This window comes from Opisthocomus hoazin, chromosome Z, assembly GCF_030867145.1.
Source record: "Opisthocomus hoazin isolate bOpiHoa1 chromosome Z, bOpiHoa1.hap1, whole genome shotgun sequence".
Classification (NCBI taxonomy): domain Eukaryota; kingdom Metazoa; phylum Chordata; class Aves; order Opisthocomiformes; family Opisthocomidae; genus Opisthocomus; species Opisthocomus hoazin.
Window position 1 is genome coordinate 76,926,776 of NC_134454.1, and position 25,738 is coordinate 76,952,513.

General features: G+C 36.9%; 1 protein-coding gene across 1 annotated transcript in view; it reads right to left on the minus strand.

Moving 5' to 3' along the window:
- Positions 1–517: 517 nt before the first annotated feature.
- The window catches only part of SPEF2 (sperm flagellar 2), a 77,034-nt gene continuing 51,813 nt past the window's right edge, over positions 518–25,738 (minus strand). Inside the window, exons 22-33 of the mRNA XM_075411373.1 lie at positions 22,385–22,522; positions 19,650–19,810; positions 18,614–18,797; positions 17,651–17,816; positions 15,180–15,302; positions 12,450–12,588; positions 11,681–11,910; positions 3,205–4,397; positions 2,885–3,102; positions 2,591–2,799; positions 2,380–2,503; positions 518–2,275 (exon numbers count right to left, since the gene is read on the minus strand). Of these exons, the coding sequence (XP_075267488.1) occupies positions 1,900–2,275; positions 2,380–2,503; positions 2,591–2,799; positions 2,885–3,102; positions 3,205–4,397; positions 11,681–11,910; positions 12,450–12,588; positions 15,180–15,302; positions 17,651–17,816; positions 18,614–18,797; positions 19,650–19,810; positions 22,385–22,522 (3,261 nt within the window). The 3' untranslated portion in view covers positions 518–1,899. The remainder of the gene's footprint in view (positions 2,276–2,379; positions 2,504–2,590; positions 2,800–2,884; positions 3,103–3,204; positions 4,398–11,680; positions 11,911–12,449; positions 12,589–15,179; positions 15,303–17,650; positions 17,817–18,613; positions 18,798–19,649; positions 19,811–22,384; positions 22,523–25,738) is intronic.

A 25,738-nucleotide genomic window follows, 5' to 3' on the forward strand; every position in this document is an offset into this window, starting at 1 on the left:
AGCAATGCCACATATATAGTAAGGTACCCTGTATAATATATATCCTGTTGCTTATTAGATAAAGTACAACTAAACATTTTTATTACCTGAGAAATCACAAATGAAGCTATTTCAATGATGGATCTTTTCTAATCAACCATATAATGCACTGTACTGATGTTTTTTTCTGATCCCTACAGATTAATTCTACTAGACCTAGAAGCAGCGTGACTATATATGCAAGACAGAGACTATATATGTGTGTGTGTATGTGTATATATAGTATACCTTATGCAGTTACTAGGCATGTTTTATATTGAAAGGAGAGAGTTGATCTTGATTTAGTAAAGGGATGATTTAGAACTGAACAACCTCACATTCATTTCTCACAAATTATTTCTAGTTCATCTTCATGTTATCCAAAAAGTGGGATCTTTATCTGGTATCCAAGCAAATACATATAGGGTCAAGGTATTTCTTTTATTATAAGTTTGCACAAAGGTGGGAGCTAGGTGGCATTCCACAAAGCTAGCTCAAAATTCAAACAAGTACAATATTTATACAGTTAGTTACACATATGCATATTCTACATCACCTAAAACATACCGAGTTATGCACAGCAGTTTCCTATTGGTCTATATATCTTATGCCTCAATTTAAAGTTACAGTGTAATTTTAATCTAGTGCACAGGCTCCAGGGACATGGGGAGGGCGGTGAGTCTTTTCGTCCTGAATTGAGTTGGTGGTCGTGATCTCCCCCTGCTGTCTTTGACTTTCATCCAATTACTGTGAATTCCGCTTACTTGTAGCAATATGTTTTCTTCACCAGTCCTTGAAGCCCTTGTTTTGGTTCTGCCTTTGAAATAAGTGATTAATGAGGCCTGCAATTTCTTTTGTGATTAGCGAAGCACATAAGTTAGTTAAGCTGATACCCATAAATTTCAGACATCATTCATCACTGTTAGCAGAACTAAGAAGAGTCATTAATGATTTCACTTCAGTTATCTTTTGATAAAAAATCATTTTTTCTTGATGGTAGAAATACATTCTGCTAATATGCTTTACATTGATTGGAAATTATCAAGTAGAAAGTTGCATTTAGAACATGTAGAATTATGAAATTATGAAATCAGATATGTCTCTTAACAATTCTCATTCTCAGTTCCTAGACTAAAAATCAAGATACAGGATTCTTATTGCAATCTTCACAAACATTTTTAGAGGGAAAAAAAGTCATTCAGGCTGTGAAGTATATTAGTCATACCCTGGCTGTAAAAGTATTTGCTATGGGAAGACTGATTTGTGCAATTAATAATCAGCAATGGAAAATGGATCTGTTCTGCCTCTGTAGGAAAGTTTTCTGAAGGAGAAGTCTGACAAAAATCTGTGGAAGGTCATGTTCAACCTTAATCAGAAGAGAACAAAAAGTAGCAACACATACATATGGAGAGAAGGTATGACCGAAAATTCATAGGCTACAGAGGCCAAGGAATCATTTGACAGAAACAACACACTGATTTTCCACACATTTGTCAAAAGAAAATCAGGGTTTTCAGAATCAATGAACCTTCTTGAACTATTTAAGCCTGCTAGTAAGATGACAATTAACTCCAGTGGCTGCAATGCATTATGACTCAGCTAAATGCAATAAACAATCAGAAGTCATGAGAGATCCCTCTGTCCACATGTTGCCAAGGTTAACATTGTACTCCATTACTTTTGTTCATTGCCGGTACAGAAGGGCAAATGTAAATATCTACTGGTAATTCGTCAGTAAACATAACAAAAAGCCATATTTTAACATTATAATACATTATGAAAAAAATAAAAATTTCACTTTTATTAACTCTGCAAGGTATTCTGTTAAAGTGTCTATGTATGTTACAGGAAGATCATGAAATAAAACCTCTCAATTTTCATCTAGTCACTTCCACAGAGACTCTCCAACTCAAACTCAGAGGAGTAATCTGGTCTTTCATTTGTCAACATATCATGTCCCTGTAATCTTCTGTTTCTCTGCCAAGTAGCATTCCACAAATGAATAGCTTTCTGGGGGTCAAATTTTTTGATATCTGGAGAGTTCATCTGAATTATCATAAGATCTGTCACACTTTCAGACCTTAGTTTAGAGTGCAAACACATCGTGGTGAGTTTCATTTGACTGAAGCCTCGCTCTGTTTCAGCTGAGCTTGCCGGCAGCGTTAGGATCAAATCTACCAATGTCAGGATGTTGGGATACTTCTTTGAATAATCTGAGTTCACTGAATCCCATGTCAAGTTCTGGATGTTCTGAAATCTAAAAAGCATGGGAAGAAGTATAATTATAACTACCACTAAATGTCTTTCCATAATCCTTCTGAGTAAATCAATAAACAGACACAAATGCAGTTTTCTTATTACCTGTTATACAGGTCTAATTTCAACATGCTCCACTCAGTTTCTACTTCATCTATTTTCACACTAGCAGCTTCTAGTATGACTTCATAATGTTTAGTCAAGACAGACACTTCTTTTTCACCAAATTCTATAAGAGAGACAAAACAAAAATATTTTTATGCTTTTAAAAAATTTAGAAGGTGCACTTCAGGTAGCCTTTATCACAGTTTTATACCTTGTTTCATTTCTCCAGGCCATAGCTTAAAACTTCCAATAGTAGTTGCTCTCAAAACTTCTTGACTTGCATCACAGAAACAATCACGTAGCCTCTTCACCAAATTACTTAGTACTTTGGTTCGTACTGCTGAAATATTTCCATTTCCAACAAGCTGGTAACTATGAAAATGACCAACAGTCTCCATCAGGCGTTCCTTTGGACCAGCTCTGAATGATACAGAATACAAAACAATATATAATATACTCTTTTATTATATTCTAAGAGATCATGGTTCAGTTAGAAATGTTAGACCTTGTCTTATACATTTGAAGTGCTTCCAGCGTTGATTGCACGGTTGCAAATATGTCTGCAATGGAGGAGTTGTGATCCAGAGTAACACGTGACAGAATGTTGAGGACATTGATGACATCCAACAGGAAGTGAGAAAACTTGACTACCTCCCTTCTCAGAAGGAGATGTAAAAGGCCTTTGACTTTCTGCCAGTTTGAGGCTCTTGAATCTCTTTCAATCTGGAAATGAACACAGGAAAAGAAAGCATCAGGTATGTGGACCAAAATTAGCCAGAGCAATTAATTTTTCCTGAAGGTACATCCAAATTTTAAATCACTTACCTTACTCAGATGTAGAACAATTGCAGGATAACCTTTCAGGAGAATCTGTAGAGCTGTTTGTAGACGAGGAAGCCACTGTGAGCCTCCAATGCGAGAAGGAATAGCTGGGCGTAAATTAATGGCTTCATACGTGGCTTTGAGCTTATTCTTATTTAGAGGTGAGTTATGATAAAAGCGATATACATTTCTCAAGACATTGCTTAAGATCTTGTATAGCTGAATATTTTTCAGTGCTCCTTTGTAAGCCTGCTTTAGGCGGTGAGCAAAACAATGTACAGACTGTATACAAGGCTGAACTTCCCTCAGAAGTTTAGCTATCCCACTGTTTTCTCCTACCACGACATCTGTCCCACCACTTCCAAAACCAACTAATTTTCTTGACCAGTCTTCGCTTGCCAGACTGAGTTGAAGATTTATTTGCAATATTTCCTCAATTGCATTTTTTATAGTTGAAGCATCAGTTTTGTGAACAGGTTGAACCCCAACAATCTGGCAATGGACTTTTCCTTCATTTGCAAAGCGTACATAGACAACTGCAGCTGCTTTGAGTATACCATCTGTTACTCCATCACTAATAACAGAGAAGAATTTACATTTCTCCAGTTTCTCTTTCAAAGCTCTTCTTTCTACTTCAGCAATAAAATGTATAAACATCCTTGCCCACTTGTCATTTCTAAATACAGAACCAATATCGACTCCTTTCATATCATCTAGTTTGCACATCCAGTCAAGGTCTGTAAAGGGACGACCAGATTTAGCAATAGCGTGGCATGTTCTAAAAATATTTTCTACTCTGCCTAATGTTATGGAGTTCATGCTCTTCAACATCTGCTCAGCAGAAGCTGTATCTGGTGAAGCAGTACTGGCAGCTTCCATGCAGGTAGCCCAGGCATGAACTTCACTACTCTGGTGTATGTTTATAAATTCAAGTTTGAAGTCATCAGTGCCAGAACAAAAATTATGAATGTTTTCCCCTAAATCCACATTATGCTTACGACAGGGTGCACAAAACATTATTCCCCTTTCATCATCATATTTTAACCAGGAGTATTTTGTTAGCCATATTTTTGGAAACTGGCGATTCCTCTTTGTTCTCTGGTGTTCCAAATCTTTCTTCTCTTTCCCTTTGTCACCAACTTCTCTCTTGCTAGAAGAATTACTCTTGCCTTTAAACTGCTTCAGTGCTCTTATGGCTATAGTTTAAAAAGAAACAACTAAATATAAAATAGGTTTTATGTAATAAGTTATCAACTGTATTTTTTCTTTTTTCTTCCACATTTATTTTGTTAATTTGGGACTACACTGTGACTTGAAATAAAAAGGCATAAAAGAGAACAAGAAAAACTGAGATCTACTCCAAAATCACTTGGAGACTGCGCAGTACCCTTGTAAGAAATGGCCGGTTTTGACTCCAGTTTACTTTTGACTACCAGAAATTTGTCAGAATATACAAGCAGTAAAGTGCAGCAGCATTAATACCATTTCTGAAACAAAGAAAAACAGAGTTAGGGAGTGGAATCCAGAACGGTCTTTCAGGCAAAATGCGTCCAGAAGATAATACTGAAGTCACAAACCTATTTCGATGCCCATTACACCTGACATTAACAGAAAAGTTAACGTGCAGCAAGTCCATAAATACATATTCAAATACCTGTCACAGAAGGCATAAGACGTTCTACAGTATATGTAGCCGACCTGATCTTCTGAACTATATTTATCTGCAGAATGATTTTATAACTGCTTTGAGAAAGAGGAACTGTGTAAGCTTCAAATTTTATTCTCAGAATAAAAAAATTCTTAAAGCATCGAGATTGTTCTCAATATTATTCTCCCAAATTGTTCTCAAGATGGTCATTCATATATTTTGTAGGAGCATATGCTGTAAGCTGAAATTTTTGAAAATTCTATCTCTACAGCTCATGAATCTCCCACTTTGGGAAAGTAATTTCATAATTCTTTTAGTACACTGTTGCCATAAGGTCATGACTTTGAAAAGAAAGCAGTCAAATAACTAAGACAAATTCCACACAGAACTGAGGCAATACAACTTGAAATCTATTCACTGGGAAATAGCAGAAGTGAAGCACTGAGGAAATGACCTAAGAACAATCTCACTCTCCACCCTCCTTGCCGTGATGTGTACGTCAAAAGGCAAAATTAATGACTACATTAAGCTAATCACAGACAGAAATGCCATTTCTGGTGCTTTCAAAGGTCTTAAGAAAGACAGTCTTTGTACCCCACTCTTTTCTATTTTACAAGAAGGGGCAAATTTTCATATATGTATTATAACATTTGTGAGGACTGCTTGTTGCTCTTGTCATAAAAATGACAGTATGTCTGCTCCATTATATTCTGAGCATCCTGAAAGGCCATAATATTAAAAAATGTTAGGAACATGAAGTTTAAGTACCTCTCCATTAGAAGCGATTCTTTTAAAGAACTATTGACACCACATGGAAAACTTTAAATCTGAGCTAGAAGCTGTGGTTCATACGGATAGCAAAAACAACTAGACCTCCACAGAAGTTTCTCTGACGTGTGCCCAAGTACCACACCCAGGACCAAAAAGGGAGGATGAGAAGTAACACACTGCAAAGATTAAAAACCTTCCCTAGGATTAGGCAGCCACAAACCACAAGAATAGGTGAAAAAGAGATGGGGGGCAGGATTAATGGATCTGCAACTGCAGAGGTCAGAGGATGGAAGGGACAAAATGATTATAACACCTCTATAGTGGTTAGTACTGCTTCTTGAGGTATATCGGCACTTCTAGAAACTTGCTGAATAGAAAAAAATGAGGATCAGAGTAGGTTCTGTGAGCCACTGACAGGGATAAGATTCCCTGTAAGGCAGACCTTCAATGGTACCAACATTTTTCAAGTTTTCGACTATGATGCCCTTTCAAAACCAGATAACACTAATTACAAATCCTCTCTGTGGTATATTTTTACCACACTTACCTAAGGAAATAAAGGTTATGCAGTTGTGTTGCCTGTATATCTCTACATCAGTTTGTATATCTGCTAGTTCTTCCTCACTGATAATTTTAGAATGGCCAGTTTGAACCAAGTTTGTCAGTAGGGTAGAGTTATGAAGGTCCTATAAATTTACTTCAAAGCTTTCTGAGGTACAGAAGAAAGATCCTCATAACACTCCTATGGAACCAAAAGCAAGAGCATCGCTAGATTTTGGCCAACAGAATCAGTCAGCCTAAAATTTCAGACCACACAGAGCATGCAGTGCATCCTGGTCATAATTGTGCAAGAAAAGCACATAAGAGGACATGGAAGAACGAAAACCATTTTGAATTACAGCGAGAGTGGAGAAGAGGGGCAGAATCCCCTCCCTCAAAGTGCTGGCCATGCTACTTTTGATGCAGCCCAGGATATGGTTGGGCTTCTGGGCTGCGAGCACACGTGGCCGGCTCATGTCCAGGTTTTCATCCACCAGTACCCCCAAGTCCTTCTCTGCAGGGCTGCTCTCAATCCCTTCATCCCCCAGCCTGTACTGATCCTGGGGGTTGTCCCAACTCAGGTACAGGACCTTGCACTTGGCCTTGTTGAACTTCATGAGGTTTGCCCACTTCTTGAGCTTGTCCAGGCATCCCATCCCTCAGGTGTGTCAACTGCACCACTCAGCTTGGTGTCATCTGCAAAATTCCTGAGGGTACACTCAATACCATTGTCTATGTCATTAATGAAGATATTAAACAGTACTGGTCCCAGTACAGACCCCAGGGCAACACCACTTGTCACCAATGTCCATCTGGACATTGAGACATTGCCCACTACCCTCTGGATGCGACCATCCAACTAATTCCTCATCCACAGAACAGTCCACACATAAAATCCATCTCTCTCCCATTCAGAAAGGAGGATATTGGGTGGGGGACCATGTCAAAGGCCTTACACAAATCCAGACATCCAGGATATCGTCTGATATCCATAGCTCTTCCCTTGTCCACTGATGTAGTCAGTCCCTCAGAGAAGGCCACGAAGTTGGTCAGGCAGGACTTACCCTTGGTGAAGCCATGCTGGCTGTCTTGAATCACCTCCCTGTCCTCCATGTGCCTTAGCATAGCTAAGGCACATAAAGGCACTGTATGAAAATATTTCCCTGAACAGAGGAACTGTAGGAAAGTACAGATTACAAATTTACACAAGCAACAAAATATGAAGAGATTGTAAACCTACACTAGAGATGAGAATTATGTTTACAATTTATTCCCTTTTCTTCAAATTTTACCAAAACATTTAAAATTACTCCGATTCCCCTGCATTTTCACTTAGAAATATGTTTCCATATCGATTTCTGACTAGATATTTGGATGATAATCTACGCAAGATACACAGCAGAGTCTGTAGCAATGCTATAATGGATAAACGAGAGAAATAAACCCTCAGGCTGAAAAATATTCATCTAACTTTAGTAGTCTAAAAGCTAGTAATATGGGATACTTCTGTCATTAGACTAAAATGACAGGAGTCTCCAAAATGTGATTCATTCCCTTCAAGATACTGACATCTTCATCACTCCCTGCAGGTGATTTTCACTGTAAATATTTACTTCACTTATTCACTAATTATTACTGATTCTGACATGTTACATGCCCAATCTTTACTAATCAGCAAGAACTGGGATTTTAAATTTAGAATCACATAGAGTAAGATATGCCTGTTGCTGCACAGATGCAGTGAGAGAAAAGGCAAGTTCCTCTGTCATGCTGATTGAGATCATAATAATTGGATATATATATTCAAGTGCACAGAAACATATATGAACATGTTAAATATGTTTTCTAAAAGTAACTGGATAGACAGATTTTAAACACTCTAGGCAAACAGTCACAGGTTTCTGAAATTAAATAACGTACATGATTTAGTAAGACACCTAACAGGAGGTGTTAGTGAAACTAAGTCAGTAGAACTACCAAATTTTCCATTATCTGTAAGGAGAGGTATTGTGTTTATTCTGGATCTCTGATTAAAGGCTTTATATCCCAAAAGTTTAGGCATTTTCTATCTATTTTTGTCTAGTATAGGATTCTTCCTCTGCGTACAAACATTGACTTTCTTATTTTCAAGTTTTGAAAAAAGCCCGTTGAAAAGAAATAAAGTCTTAGAAAACATAAAAGTTAGAGATGATCAACTTCTTTCTATACTTACATACGAAGTTCATTCCCTGTTCACATCAATGTCAGATCATTTCGGTTACTACTGTAAGCTCTTGAATCGTTTCTGCAAAAGTGCTTTTGAAGAGACAACATAACCTATAGACATTATTCATGGTCAGCTATAATTCTGACTGTTGCAGTCAATAAAGTGTTCTATTAAAAAGGCAAAATTTCAGCTGAAGTAGATGCACACTTTAATATGCCTATATGTTCCAAATCTAACAACACAGTAAAACTCAGTTGACAGGTCTACAACTTAAAAAGAAACAGTAACACAATTTGGTCATTGACTGACCTCTATGTTTTCCAAATCCAGAATCAGATTAGGAAAAATTACGTGAGATAGATCATGCCTTAGTAGACAATTTTATGGCTTTTTAAAATACGCATTTTAAACATTTTTTTTGGATATTGTACATAGAAGTGTTTAAAGCTTGACTGAAGTTTATTTCTGATGAATAAACACTTCTACAATTCAAACTGGAATGGTTCATGAGAATCATGACTGTGCAAAATGAATAAAATTTAAACTTCCCTTGCGTGAGTCTGTCATAAGACGGAGAACAAAAGTCTGCGATAGAATCTATATTGATTTGTTGGGTTGCAAAACATTAACATAATTGCATTCTCTGAAGCACCTTTAGAGGAAAATCAAGAAATTCTAGATGTAAGCTAACTGAACTGACAATAGATGTGGTCATAGGAAGAGTACAGTGCTAAAAGGAATCAAAAGGGATGAGATCTAACAGATGGTTAGTTTACTTTTGTTGTTAAGAACAGAACACATCCAAAGAGACTGCAGGAGAGAAGACAAAAAAAAGTCAGTTAGTAACTCCATGTAAGACCTGCCACACTTCTTCCTACATAAAATGACCACATTCCTGAAACAATATATTCAAGCACTGTTAACAAATTCATCAAAGCAATTAGTGAAATTAGCAAACATTGCAGAGCCACCTTGAGTTTGGCCAATGGCACTCGGGATAATTAAAAAAAAAAAATTTAAATATTTTCTTATCAAATGAAAGACTGTGTCAGTAGGTAGGAAGGTCCAGCACAGGTCATATTTTTTGTCCATCGCTGCTAGAACGGTGAGTAATGTGTTTCCATGGAGAACCAAACGTGCAGGATAGAACAAAGTTGTCTATGATGAATCAGCAGTTCTTGAACACTTTAAATGCCTAGGAAACACAAAACTGTTTACAATTTTTATAAGATTCCTTTTGTAAATGTCAAATAATTTTTAAGTATATTGGCAATCCCATTTTTTGCTTTCATTCTGGCAATTTGTTAAACATATCTTGAAAAGACATCCTCTTGACATTTGTCAAATATCCATTGAGAAAACTGTTCACATTCTTATTTTCTCCAACACAAAAATTTCTCCTTTGTTACTCTTTGTTTTGCTCGGATTTCTGGGTAAAATTCTTCTTCATGCAATCTCCATAATGCTATAGAAAACAAGCCTAATATTCCATTTTCAGAACAATTTTAGGAATTTTGCTATTTACATAGTATAAAAAAATTGGTAGATTTATTCTATTTAAATATTTAGATGCCCTATAGTCTACGCCTTGTGTGCTTGTGTGTGTGTATTTCTATTATGAATGCTCAGATGACTGCTCAGGTGAATAAGAATTAGAAGACTAAGATGTTTGGCAGCAAATCTAGGTCTGTTTAGAGATTCTCCACAACAGGGATTAGTTTGTTACTTTTTTGTATCTGCTTTAGAGCTGCTATCCAGCAGTCCCACTGCTGGTGTGCTGGGTGCTTAAGAGTTTTTCCTTTTTTTTTTGTTCAGTAAGAGACAAACTACTGAGGAGGTATGTATTTTCTGTTGAGTATTCTATTGAACAAGGGGAGACAGAAGGATGTGAAAAAATTCTCCTGATGTTTTAGGAGAGGAAGGATTTAACTCTTCCCATGGAGTCTCTATAATGAAGAGAAGTAATTGCCTTAGGAAGTCTGGGATGTGATTTATGCAGTTTTAAACTGTGGAAGAGAATTGGAGAAAGTATTTTAAAGATTACTTACATGGCTTTTGCTTCCCATCCTAATTCAGCTATCCAAAAAAGGTAAATATCTTGACCTATAGTCACCATACAATAGAAGTACGCTCTTGTGTACACAAAAGAATACCTTTTAAATACAATGACCAGTCAAACTGGTGTCTGTGTTTCACCTCTATGGCACTATCTAACGATTACAAATGTATACATTTTTAGTTTCACACGGCATTATATATGCAATACTATCTGCTACTTCAAACTCTACAGAAGAGTTTGGAATTCTTACACACCCCCCCACACTCCTACACTATAGACAAGATAATACGCATCTCTCCAAAGGAAAACTGTAGACATCGTTCTGAATAAAATGAGTTCATGCTCAAAAGCTAAGTGGAATTTCTCCACAAACATACTTGAAAAGTGTTTCTGAATAAAGAATTAAATTCAATTTCAATGTGCCTTTGTGGCCTTATATTGGAAGAGTTAGAATCAAAATTGTAAGTATGTGTTTACACATTGTATTTCATTACCTTAGTGGCAATTGTACTAAAATTATAACTATAATATGGAACACTGATAATAAAGAAACCATCAGCAAATGTGTGTTTACTGACTTTCTGTCTCAGTTTAAAACTGCCTAAATTGTTTTATAACATTTATACAGCAGTATTAAGTTTTGCAAAAAAAAATTTTTCAAGCACCCTAAACCTAAAGTTCCCATAATTAGAAGGTACGCACACAACAAACACACATACAAAGAAACAAAAATACATATCTGAGTTAACACCTGCAAATCACCCCAAACAACTGGCACAAATTGACTTGAAGACTATAGTGGTTAATAGTTACAATACACCCTATACAATAATTTAATGGAAACATGATTTCTTTCAAAATGTAATTTAAATTAATATAGCTTCACTGTTCACTGAGGTCTGAATTAGTAAACAAGTTAAATACTGCATTTGAAATGATCTTTAAGCAAAATAAGCATGATACGTACCACTCTTAAAAACATATTACAGAGACACCTGTAAAAGGAACATTAAGCACATGGTCTTGAAGATATAAAACCCATAGCAAAGAGACTAAAACCTTCGAAGTGGTCAGGTATTTTGCATTTTCAATATTCTGAACTATGACTTAGCTTTTGTATGTAGCACGATCTTTAACTGTAGCATGATCTTTAACAATATATGTAAGTAATGTTCAGTAGTTCCCTGCAGTTACTTTAAATTTTAAATTGGTAACTAACAGTCCTTCAGGAATGAGAAAGAAAAATTTTTCTTACCTTTAGGAGCCACCTGTAGAAACTGCTTATGAAGTGTAGTAAGTTGTGAAATAGTTAGATTACCACTTCCAGAGGTCTCTACATGTGGAACATGTGGTGAAGGAACAGGGTCAGGGATCATTTTTACATCACCACTGACAAAGAAATCTGTTTCTTCTAAAGTAATTTCGTATTGGATTTTGCTAGAACTCTCAATGTGGTGTCGTGCAACCTCAATCAGCTTTTCAACACTGTAAAGTGTAAATGCAGAAAACAATGAGTCCTTGTAACACACAATGTTTATAACTTAGGTTCAAATTTTAACGTGTTTACACTCTGCGAGCTTTCCTGAAGTAAGAATTACAAATCTTCTGTGTGAATTCTGTACACAGGAAAATCACTACGATGTGTAGTCCAATTCTAGCAGCAAGAAGTCTTTTAACTGTGGTAAGAAATTTATAAAAAGTCAGATCTAAGCCATAAGAGAGACCTGATGGAAAAATATTACAGCATAAGACTTTCTTAATTGCATAAATTTCATACAGGTGGAGCACACATGTTCCATCTGTAATCATCCTTTACTATGATTACTTCTACTATTGCCAGCAGAACCTTCTAATCATCCAACAAATGAGTTCTTGCTATTCAGGTACTTAAGATAAAATTAAATTACAGCCCATGAAATTAAATTATTATTTTCTGTATTTTTTTTTCAAATTATTAGCTTCTGTATAAAACTTCACTAGCATAGTAAAAAAAATGTTCCTGTTTAAAACTGAATATACGTTACCTGGACATTTCTGCCAGGAACCTGGATCCAAGCCACTTTTCCATATCTTTATAAGCCTCTTCTGCTTTTATTGTTAGCTCTTCAACAAATGCTACAGCTTTTTCTTTTATAAGTTCTAGTCTAGATTTCGTGGTTACCTCTGTTTAAACAGTAATGTCACAATAATTAATATTTCTAAAATATAAGGAAAATTCTCAGTCTTAAGCACCTAAAGTTTAACATGTTAACCTGTATTCAGGCAGTAAAATATTTAATTTCTCATATTCTTGAAGAAATTATTTTTCAGAATCATCCCTATCAGACCATGCATTTTACAAAAGTGTGTCTTATGTGCATCAGAATTCACAAGGTGACAAATACCTCAATAAAACTAATACAGAGATGCAGGGGATATTTAAGTAGACAGTGACATAGAACTAAATTAACACTATACAGCAACAGACCTAGAAGCTTAATGATGCAACTGTGAGTACCTTGTTATGGATAAATTTTAAAAGAAAACACATCTAAATCATTATGTATGTTAATCACAATAAAAGTTTGCTTTTCCGTTTCTAACCTACAGCCCTTTAAAATTAGCCTCACTAGGTTTGTTCCAAGCTTCATACATACGACTATTTTATACTCTAAAACTCATGTTGCGTTACAAAAAAGTTTGGTATGTGAGCACTAAGAAAATCATTCACCTCTACCAAAATTACACATAGAATAAAAAAATAATCAGTCTCATTGAAAGGCTAATACTTTTAAAAAAAGAGCTAACAGGAGAAGAAATAGCAACAAGTCAGCAATATCCACACTGAAAAGGATGCCAACTAAGACAACTAAGGTAATGGATTAAGAGACACATGGAACAGGCGGTGAAAGATATCCTAAACCTTACAAAAGAAGAGTAAGAAAAGAGGACCAGTAGCTAGAAATGTTTTCAATCCTTGAGGCAAATTCAGTGTTCAACTTGATTTTTCCTCATATTTAACCTTCTGTACTACAGAATCTTTTAAACCATCAATATTATATAGTAATTGGTTTTCAGAATACTTAGGTTTGGGGCTGAAACTTTCTTTAGCCAACCAGTGTAGAAAGATGGACCCTGAAAAATATAAGGCATGTCTTTTTAATGTGATTTCTCAGTCACAGCAGAATGCAGGACTACACACTTTCTGTTTGGAGCAAGAAAGAGTTGATGTCTGAAATTGTAAACATTGAATGGATTTGGGTCTCACAGATGGTTATTTTATTTGGTGGCAAAGATGTAAAATTTCTAACCAACTGCAAGTATCTTAGAGGACGCTTTATGCCTGCCTAGTCACGTTTCTTTAATACAGTTCAAGACTGCCTTATTCATGACTTCTTTGCATTGTGTAGCTGGTCTCACTATGTTACAAAGGTAAGTGTATGACAAGTTTTGTCTCCTTGCATTTTCAGAATCAGGTACTGCTTAAAATTTTAGTAACTGTCCACAACTAGTGACTTTGCAAGTATCTAAATATGTATGTGTATAACCAATAGCACAAGCATCCAGTTACCACAGCTGCAAGTGAAACTATGATCCTCAAATGTGCCAGCTATGTGCCTGTGCAATTACAAGAAACAGCTCAACATGTCTTGTCTTCCTTTGATTCTTATCTTGGCTTTTTTGTCAAATATAAGACGAAAACGAAGAAGCCTCAAGAAAAAAAAACATGTCAGTGAATCACTAAAATTTGTCTTCATTCTATTAAGATCTTCAAAATTGCTACCTCTCCTCTCCTTATTATCCCCAAACCTTCAAATATTTATTCCTAAACTGCTTTTGGATGAAACCATGTTGACAGTGATGGATGTACATGCACTTGGTCTGGTGTGGACCTAAACAAGCCTTATGAATTTCTGTTTTGTTCATTAACTGCTGTTTGCCCTCTACTTTTCATAATAAACACTATGAGAAAATCAGTCCTGCCAAGGAGGTAACATAAATGATGATGGGCTTGCCAACTGTTGCCAAACAGAACCTCTAACAGCTAGGTTCTATCTTCCCTTTAGTGAGAAAGGTCTTTTTTTCTAGTCTAAACCCATCTTAAAAAGAAAGAAAAAAAAAATTCAACCCATTTTCAGTCTGGGACTTCAGTTTTTCAGATGTCTACTTTTGGCTGAACTTGACCAGTTGGCTTGGAAGTTATTCAGTAAGACAGAAAAAGAGACAGAAAGACTGAATAATACATAGTTTTTGGAAGGGTCTGTCTGGAGAGGAGTTTGGAAGAATAAACATAAAATCTGTGTCTTGCTGCTTGAATCTGATGTTGCTGGAGGAAGAGGGAATCAGAGAAAAAAGCATCAATGAAATATATAATTGCCAACAAATTCTTTCACAGATCAAAATCTTCCGAATACTGAATTTGATTCAACTGAATACTGAAGAGCATCTAACCACCTATGTGAAACTTACTCTTTCATGATGAACACTTGCTTAGTTAGTCATGGAAAATTAAATTAAATTAAATTAAACCGAAGAGAATAAAAAGAAGAATGAAAAACATGTTTCTATTTTAAATATATTTACCACAAAATCACTGATGACTACTGCCCTAAAAAATGTCCTGATTTCTCCAAAGACTCCTTTCACTCCCCTTCTTTTTCTTACTTATCCATCCATTTTTCCTGGGAATACTTTCTGGCTAGTTTTGACTATTACACTATTGAAGTTAGGAATAATAATCACCCCCTAATACAAGCAACCAACGAGTAACATACCTTCATGTTTCAAGGCACTGAAATATTCTTGCTTTATTTTAAGTGTTAGTTCTTGTTTCTTTAATTCTTCTTGGGTTATAGGAACTGGACTGACTTCAACCACAGATGCAGTAGAAGGTGGTACTGCAGGAAAACAGACCCCTCAGTATTTGGACTTTGCTAGTAAGTTTGTGTATCCGTACACAGGAACTCACAAGTCAGCACATTTTTTTAAATGAAAAATGGCACTTTCCAGCTTACTTGATGTGAACATTTATGAGAATACAAGGGTGGTTACTCAGATGTCTTATGTCAACTTAACATACCTAGATTTCATCAAATGTGCTTTACATCTGCAAGACATGCTAAAATTAACACTGTGTGAGATTACTCCAGCATATCCAACTGTATTAAAATTGGTTAAATAACATCCTAAAATGTATTTCCGAATGAAAAATAATGACTGAACAGCTTCTAGACATGAATGCTTCTGTTGTGATCCCAGATGGTCAAAATGTCTTCTTTGACCCTTTATGACAACCAGCATGTATAAATAAACCTCTTTTGATGGATAGTTGCTCCTTCTGGAGTAAAATCAAGTTTAGCAAACTATACTAAAAATGTTATGTTAGTAAGTATCATTGGTTATCATTAAAGCAGTGGAATAAACAATAATGCTATTTAATAAAAAATCACAATATACCAAAAAAAAGAGAGGTATGCTATTTCATGCCTTTCTAAACCATTCTGCTAGCCGCTTTTGCAGCTTATTTTAACTTACATATCTGTAAATAGACATTGTGAAGGTACTTTATCATGTTTGTAAAGATTGCATGAAATTCTGCAGTCACAACACTTTGACTACTACCCAGAAAGATTAAAATGTTTGTAACTGCTTTGTCCCTAGAAGAAGAGCAGATGGAGCTGTTACTGAAAAAAAAAAATGACGACACCTGCATGATACATAAGGTCAACATACAGCAAATGGTCAAATCTAGAAATGATAAAATCATATGTGATTATTTGTATCACTGACGTACTAGCCTATAGCTGTATCTTAGGGAGTTCTGTTGCAGGAGCACTACAGTGACACCATATTTGGCATGAAACCAAAGTTGATACTTCAGTTACAGATACATCAGTTGATACTCCATGTTCTACCATGAGGAATGCACAGCTGAGTTCCAGTTGCAGTTCTGTCACTTTGTAGTTGCATAACTTCAGGTATGTCATCTAGTACCAGATCTGAACAAAAATTTAGTTCCACAAAGCAATCCAGCAGCCACAACCCAGCCACTTCACATATGATCGGCGATAACTGCAGATTTTTTTATCACAAAGCTTTTCCAAAAATCTGAAAACCTGCTACTGTCTTGGCTGGATTGTGGAGCTAAGCTCCCTGGGGCTCACAAATTAGGTGTCCATGTGGCTAAGTACTTGCAGTTAAGTACTCATTCACTGTACTCTTAGTAGAATCAACCAGAGAGAGAGCACTGACTACACGGCAAATAAAACGCCTGTCAAAGAAAAAAAAAGTCAGCTGCTTTATCCATAACAACTCTGTAGTTACAGCTTTCTCACCTGGAAAATACGTACCTGAATTTCAGGCTACCATCATACCTGCAGGGCTTGAGCCCCTCTGTTACTCTGTAGAATGTCTTTACAAATGATAAAAGGCTTAGGCTACTAGCCTCACATTCCGCTGAAGCTATGACAACTTGCAGAAAGAAGTGGAAGTTACTTAAACCACTGCCTGCTCAAGGAGGTATTTATGAAAAAATGTATGAACAGCCTTGCATGCCATGATTCCTCCCAGCAGACTGCCTGAATTTCTAGGCTCAAGAGATAGGGCTTTTTAGGTCCGAATCCCTTTTGCAAACAAGTTTTGTATTCTCACCTGGTTGGACAGGTTCTTTCTAGGCCTATGTGCAAGATCTACATCAATGGGAGGCCGCTGTTTTTTAGGACTACATATGCCATTAGGTTTTATGTCCTTTATTTATACCATGTCACAGTTATATGTAAAAATGATGGATCTATGCTACTATACGGCTGATAAATTAATTCAAAAAAATCTTGGAGTATTCGATAATTTATCCATTCTATTCCAGTATTTTCATTTTAATCTTTGAAATATTTTGACTTATGATTGGAAAATAGGCAGAATTTAATGGAATTATATTTAATTTTATTTCACAAACTAGTTTTAAGTCTTGGAGAAAAATTCATATTTACTTTCTAGGTTCTGTTTAGAATATTTATTACTACATAATAATAACAACACATATGATTAAATAAATGCAATTGCCATTCAAAAGCCTCTGCACTCCTTTATCCCTACTAGCTTTTCACATTGATATGTCACATTTGACATTTAAAAGGAGGAATTAAATCCAAATAAAATGTCTTCACTTACTCTTTTCTGTGTTACTGACATATTCACATTTCAGTAATATTAAGCACTGCTAAAACAAAGTCTGCATTTCAAATACCTTTCTTTTTAGCAGCTGATTTGGGAGAAAGCTTTTTGGTATCTTTGGCATCTTTCCCAGCAGCTTTGCCTGACATTTTCTGTGAAGATTTCAGATCTTCTTTCAGTTCTTGCTGTTGACGTTCTTTTTCTTCTTCCATTTCTTTGGACTGTATTTCAGTGGTTACCTTGACACCACAGTCACACATAGTAAAGTTCATAGTATCAATACGGTGCAACTACTGTTTAAATAACCTATACTTACTGAAAGCACTTGCTGAGACATACACACATAAATAGAAAAAAGGAGATACTTTAACTAATTAAATTGATTAAATTTTTATTATTTATAAAAAATAAAATTCTACAGCAAAAATGCAAGACAGTGAAATAGTGGTTTTAATTGTTGTATCCCATTACCTGTAGTCTAGGAGAAAATGAGAAATGTAAGAATCAACAGCATGTAAAGCTAGACTACAGTTACACTGTAAGGGTGCAGAACTTTACTTATTTTAAAATTATCAAAGAGAAAAGAAAAAGTGAACCTTCAGACTAACCGTTTGAAAAGCCCACCTAATTTACTATTAGGTATATATATAAAAAAGAATGTAACCATAGCTCTTGAGGCTGTCATAGGTTTCAGCAAACATTGCATCAGAGGATAAAATTTGTCCCTTTTCTCATGCGTCTACTGAGGGATAAAGGGAGAGTTTATCACAGAAGAACCAGATATATAGACTCACCATTCAATATATTTATCTCAGTAATGAAGTGAAAGGGTCAGTTATAAACACAGAGGTGGAGGTCTGATAACACACAGATTCCAACATTTTCCTCAAATAAACATAAATACATTCAATGAAAATAACAGTGGCAAAGCAAGAGGCATGAAATTGAGATACACTGTGTGAAGGCTGTGTGTTTTGGCTGCTTACTGAACAGGAGGCTTTGAGGGTCTGATCCAGAAATGTTTGATGTTCCTTACCACATTTGATACTGCTGTTACTGCAGCTTGCCATGTATCAGCAATAAGATTTTCATCTTTCCCAAAAGTGGCCACTCCATTTTCAGAATTCTCATCCTTAGCATTCTTCTGTAGAGTTCCCTTGTTTTTTGACTTGGCAGTATTTATTTCTGGTGAAGGCAGTTTCCAAGAAACTAGAGGAATCCTTAAAAATAAAATGCAAGGCATAATTCACACACTTCTTTATAAAAAGTGTTAATTTATAACTGTATTGAAGAATGTACCAAGAGAATGAGAGTGGTGTTTTCCAAATTTGCCATAGCAACAGAAAAGGGATGAACTTTCCTTATGACCAAAAGTGGTAAAATGCGTGGATGATAAGAAAATTGGCTGGTTTAACTACAGAAGCTAAGGAATAACAATAGATGGATAAAAATATGTTAAATGACTGTGATCTGCTGACATATTCCACATGGGCTACAAGCACAGCCTCATTACTCAGACGGTTTCTAAATGAACTGTAAGTATTAAAAAAAGCAGATGTCTTTATTGACAGCATTTTTGATATTGTGAAATTACTTGATGGTATCTCTTTCCTTTGATATGGCATTCAGTTCTGTGCATCTTTCTAGGTTGCTTTGACTTAATTTGTCCTTATATAACCCATATAACTGTGTTTGTCAGTGCAAATTTTAAACCTGTTGATGTTCCATAATAATATTTAACTTAGTTGTGTGAGGACTGTACTGGAAACTGTCAGCAACACAGAGGGAAGTAGGAAACATTTCTACAGCAGAATTCTTTCTAAGGCAGCTTTTTAAGTCTTTTTAAATTGGAGATGTATTAGTAAAAATTATATAGGTATATCAGTAAAAAAAATCAGGGATAAATTAAATCTGTAAGATAATTTAAGATTCATTATTTGAGTATAATCCCTAGTTAAAAATTCACATATTCTTATTCCTTGAAATACACACACACATACTTCCATCTACACCCACAAAGATATCAGTGCATTGCATTTGTTGATTTGTATGATTTAATAATGCATTTTTACCTTCTTGATTTGTTTTGAACTTCTTTCTGCTCTACATCAATAATATTTAACAATGGGATTCTAGTAAAGTCTTGACTGTCATCTGTCGGGATTTTTCCTTCCATTGCTCTATAATAGTCACGAAGAAGTCTCCTTGTATCTTGGAAACAATCCACTTCAACCTCAAGAAGAAAGGACAGAAAGATTGGAATATAAAATAGTACAGAACAAATATCTGTCACTTTTTTAAATACATAACAGCAGAAGCAATTCTACAGTCTAAGAGTTTGAGGGAGAACAACAAACATAACTATATTTGTTTGAAAATATATAGTGTATTTAATGCATACTCATACTTGCATATATAATGTCTTCACACAGGTATTTCTAAGGTTTAATAAAATTCTTAGTTGTTAGAACAGGAAAAATTATTTACAATAATGATGTTTGATGCATTACGTTTAATCACAATATGTTTTGATGTATATGTATTTCTATACTAGAAGTTTACCAGTACCAACTAATCACAGGGATCTTTTTGCGCAAAATAATTAAAATCTTTAATAGCATAAAATAAAAAGAGTTAAATGATGGAGAAAATTTTACAAGCCATACAGTTTATCTGGACCAAAGAAATCAACATACTTTAGACATCTAAGTATCTTGAAGATCTTTTTGTGAGAATTGTCTGGGAAGAAATCAAATATGATTCAAAAAACATTTAACACCTGTCATGTTTTGATTTATTGATACAGGACGGTGTTAGTTTCTAACTGAAAAAACAGTACCAAATATTCATGGGAAAATGCACAAAACCACATTCACAAAACAAAGGATAAAACCTTTGTGGTATAAACCAGCACTTATCCAGAAGTTAAGGAGAAAATATCTTCTAGTATGACAGTGTGTACAAAGAAAGGTTGAAAGAAATCTGATAAACGGTATTTATACAAATATACATGTTTATGCAGTAACAGAGCCACCTGGGGAATATATGTAACTTCCCACAGAAAAACCCACAGAGAGAGAGCTCAAGACCAAAGTAGTCTATTTTTGGCTGTTTCTCAAACAAAGCCATAACATAAAGATACAGTTGTTATATTTTTAGTTCTAATTTATTAGTATTAATAATTCATTTATTTTGGGGTGTATATACTAAGTCAAGAAAGTAAAAGTGTTGCATTTTCTTTAGAGGAAAAAAAAGCTTATATATGGGTAACACATATATTTATCATTTTAAATGGATATTCTGCATATCCACAGAAGGCAGGTCAAATCAGATTCATCGAATCTCCTCTGGACTGCATCATACATGTGCATGACATTCTGCTGGAAGACATTTAGGGCTGCAAAGTTATACATGAATGTAAAAGGAGAAAAATACAAGATTTAAGTTCAGCAGTATTACTTTAATTTGGCTCCTTTATGCATATAATTTAAGATACATTTTTTTAAATACACTTTTATATAAATATCCTAATTACAGGATGAATGTTATTCAGTTAGTTTGCAGTTATTTGGTATTTATCATAGAATAATATAATCATAGAATATTGGAAGGGACCCATTAGGATCATACAGTGCAACTTGCATCAAGTCCAACATCAACATTGTCTAACTATATTTAGACTTCTCTCTTTTGTTGGTGGACTTAAATCTTTATATAGGGCATTATTTAGACTCTTTGAAAATCGAGTTAATAATTTCCTTATTATAGCAACTCACTACTTCATAAACTCTACTTAAATTAGTACAACACTCATGTGAGACAAGAGTGTGGTTCCCTTGTTTAATAGGCATATAGAAATAACACAGAGATTTAAAGAGCAGGAAGCCCAGCCTAAGCTGCTTATGCCTGATTTTTTCAGCCAAATTAGCATCACCTGGCATGTGTTTAAAGCACTGTTTTCATTGTCTTCTTCAGAGTTGCCAAAACTTTCACAGAATAGTCACTCACTTTACAGAAAAGCCTGTTCAGTCTAATCTAGTCTAGTCTATTCCAGCCCAGCCCTAAAGAAAATAAATGCACCTAGAGCAGCAGTCACAATGAAATTTTGCTTCAGGAACTGAAGTAATTAATGGTCTGGCTGAATAAGAGGAAAGGCTTAATGCGGGGGAGAGAGCCACCTAACTGAATATGGTCTTGGAAATTTAGGAAATTTTGGAAAGTTAGACGTGTGAAAGCTGGGTCATATTTGAATGGATTTTCTGAAGAGCAAAAAATGACTTCGCATTCTCAAAAAAAATTTTTTTTTCGATCTGTAGCTAAAATTTCAAGGCACATTGGTGAAGTTACAACTGAAATAATTTTGTGATATGGGAAATACCAGGACAACCTTAACACCAAGTGGGTCTACAGCAGCAGTGAATTATGTAATTTGTAAATTAAGAGCAGATGTCAATATGATCACAGAAGGATAAACAGCTCTAACATTTCTGTTACAAAACTCAGATGATTAAATGGATTGATGAAATTGCAAAAAGTAGCACTTGCATTGCAGGTTGAAAGTTGAACAATAATGATGGTATTTTTCTTACCCTTTCCTGCCTGAAAAAACAGTTAAACGTATGGAATGTCATCTACTTTTAGTCTCTAATTTTTTACATAAAGTCAGAAGAGGCATGAACTTTTGCTTATTTAATTCTTGATCCCTCATTTATTCGAAACCAACCACAGAAAATTCCTCTGAGGCTTGCTGTCCTGCAAATTTAATTCATTGTCCCCTTTCATCACAGACTCTGTAGTAGGGCCATACCTGCATAAGTGAAAAGAAATGGTTCATTGCAATCCCCCTATGATCTTGTAACCAGCCATCATTCATGATATCAGTACGTTCCTGCTCTGCTTCTTCCCTTCTGTTATCACATATATCCCAGAGAAGATCTCTTAGGTCCTAAAACACAAAATCAAATACGAGAAATAAATATGAAAGAAAACTTAAATATCCTTTTTATATTTATTATTAAAAATTATAATTTTTTCCTGTGCGTAGGGCATCTTCCCATTTGGATCTTTTTCTTTATTGTTATAATATGTCAAAGCTTGGTCAACGAGTTATATGCTTACAGGGGGCTGACAGAATCACAGAATCACAGAATAGTAGGGGTTGGAAGGGACCTCTGTGGGTCATCAAGTCCAACCCTCCTGAAAGTAGCTTTACAAATGTACCAGACAGAAGAATCCAAAGGTACGACATGAATGTGTAGGAAGAGAACACTAGGCTGCCTTGCTTTCCACAGGCAGAGAGATCTATCTAGGCTATCTAGGCTACACAAAGCCACGAGAATATGAATAGCTAAGCTCTCAACTGCACTAACAACTTCCTACTTGAGTGGTTTGCTAACTAATACACTTATAAGAAGAATATTCTAAGGGGATGTGCAATATGAAAAATTCTGAGAAAATTATATTAAAGTTCAAGTAGTCTTCCACTTTGCACAGCTCCATTCCAATTTTCTTTAACGTGGATGTTTTTTTATAACTAAGGGCTCTTCAGCTAGCGACTACATCTAATAGCAGCACTATGAGGACTAAGGAACTACTAAGCATGCAACATGCATGCAAACCCTTCCCCACTGCCATCTCTGCATGGAAATAGCGTGACAGAGCTCTATGTAATAAGAGGAGATGGGAAGAGAAGCATGCTATTAAATGCCATGCTAAGGTAGGCTAAGATGAGTTGTGTCTCAAGCTCCAAGCAGTTCCACCCCACCTGACCTGTTTGGTATAAAAAGAAATAGCGTTCCAGACTACCAGGCCTGCAATGAGGAGCTTAGGTTCAGGTGATAAGTGATTCCATATTCACCAGGTCTTAGTCTCAGCCTAATATGTCTCCCCCCACCCAAACATTTCAGACAAATCCAGATGTCTCCTGTTGGACAAGAGCCACAGGGAAGCTGACAAATGAGTAGTCCTTGGGCTACATAACACATCACCAATGGCATAGGCAGAAGACAGCCAAGATGAAGGCTATCAGATATTCATGGTTGTCCCACACTGTAGGATATACACATAAGTATATGCTACTGAATAAAAAAAAGATATAAGCATACAACTTCTCTGTTTTCTAGTGGTGGGTTGACCTTGGCTGGCTGCCACGTGGCCAGAAAGCTGCTCTATCACTCCACCTTCTCAACTGGACAAGGGGAGAAAATATGACGGAAAAGCTCTTGGGTCAAGATAAGGACAGGGAGATCACTCACCCACTACCATCACACGAAAAACAGACTCACCTTGGGGAAGTTAATGTAATCTATTGCCAGTCAGTACCAGAGCAGAATTGTGAGAAATAAGACAAAACTAAAACCACATTTCCTCCACCCCTCCCTTCTTCCCAGGCTCAACTTCACTCCCGACTCTTCTACCTCTTCCCTGCCCTGTGCCGTGCAGGGAAGATGGGAAACAGGGGTTGTGGTCACAGAATCACAGAATAGTAGGGGTTGGAAGGGACCTCCGTGGGTCATCTAGTCCAACCCCCCTGCCGAAGCAGGGTCACCTACAGTAGGCTGCACAGGTTCTTGTCCAGGCGGGTCTTGAATATCTCCAGAGAAGGAGACTCCACAACCTCCCTGGGCAGTCTGTTCCAGTGCTCCGTCACCCTCAGAGGGAAGAAGTTCTTCCTCATGTTCAGACGGAACTTCCTATGCTTCAGTTTGTGCCCATTGCCCCTTGTCCTGTCACTGGGCACCACTGAAAAGAGTTTGGCCCCATCCTCCTGACACCCACCCTTCAGATATTTGTAGGCATTTATAAGGTCCCCTCGCAGCCTTCTCTTCTTCAGGCTGAACAAGCCCAGTTCCCTCAACCTCTCCTCGTACGAGAGATGCTCCAGTCCCCTCACCATCCTTGTAGCCCTCTGCTGGACTCTCTCCAGTAGCTCTTCATCCTTCTTGAACTGGGGAGCTCAGAACTGGACACAGTACTCCAGATGAGGCCACACCAGGGCAGTGTAGAGGGGAAGGAGAACCTCCCTCTACCTGCTGGCCACACTCTTCTTGATGCACCCCAGGATCCCATTGGCTTTCTTGGCAGCCAGGGCACACTGCTGGCTCATGGTTAACCTGTCGTCCACCAGGACACCCAGGTCCCTCTCCGCAGAGCTGCTCTCCAGCAGGTCCACCCCAAGCCTGTACTGGTGCATGAGGTTGTTCATCCCCAGGTGCAGGACCCTGCACTTGCCCTTGTTGAATCTCATCAGGTTCCTCTCTGCCCAGCTTTCCAGCCTATCCAGGTCACGCTGAATGGCAGCACAGCCTTCCGGTGTATCTACCACACCTCCCAGTTTGGTGTCATCAGCAAACTTGCTGAGGGTACATTCTAACTCTTCATCCAGGTCGTTGATGAAGAAGTTGAACAAGACTGGGCCCAGTACTGACCCCTGAGGGACACCACTTGTCACCAGCCTTCAACTAGACTCAGCGCCGCTGACGACAACCCTCTGAGTTCTGCCATTCAGCCAGTTCTCTATCCACTTCACCGACCACTCATCCAGCCCACACTTCCTCAGCTTCCCTAGGAGGATATCATGGGAGACTGTGTCGAAAGCCTTGCTGAAGTCAAGGTAGATAACATCCACGGCTCTCCCTTCGTCTACCCAGCCAGTCATGCCATCGTAGAAAGCTATCAGATTGGTCAGGCATGATTTCCCCTTGGTGAATCCATGCTGACTACTCCTGATAACCTTCTTTTCTTCCACTTGCTTCATGATGGCCTCCAGGATAAGCTGCTCCATCACCTTTCCCGGGATGGAGGTGAGGCTGACCGGCCTGTAGTTCCCTGGGTCCTCCTTCTTGCCCTTTTTGAAGATTGGAGTGACATTGGCCTTTCTCCAGTCCTCGGGCACCTCTCCTGTCCTCCAGGACCTCTCAAAGATGATGGAGAGTGGCTCAGCAATGACATCCGCCAGCTCTCTCAGCACTCGTGGGTGCATTCCATCGGGGCCCATGGATTTGTGGACATCCAGATCATTTAAGCGATCCCTCACACAGTCCTCCTCGACCAAGGGAAAGTCGTCCTCTTTGTAGGCTTCTTCTCTTACCTCCGGGGCCTGGGATTCCTGAGGGCCAGTCTTAGCACTGAAGACTGAAGCAAAGAAGGCATTCAGTAGCTC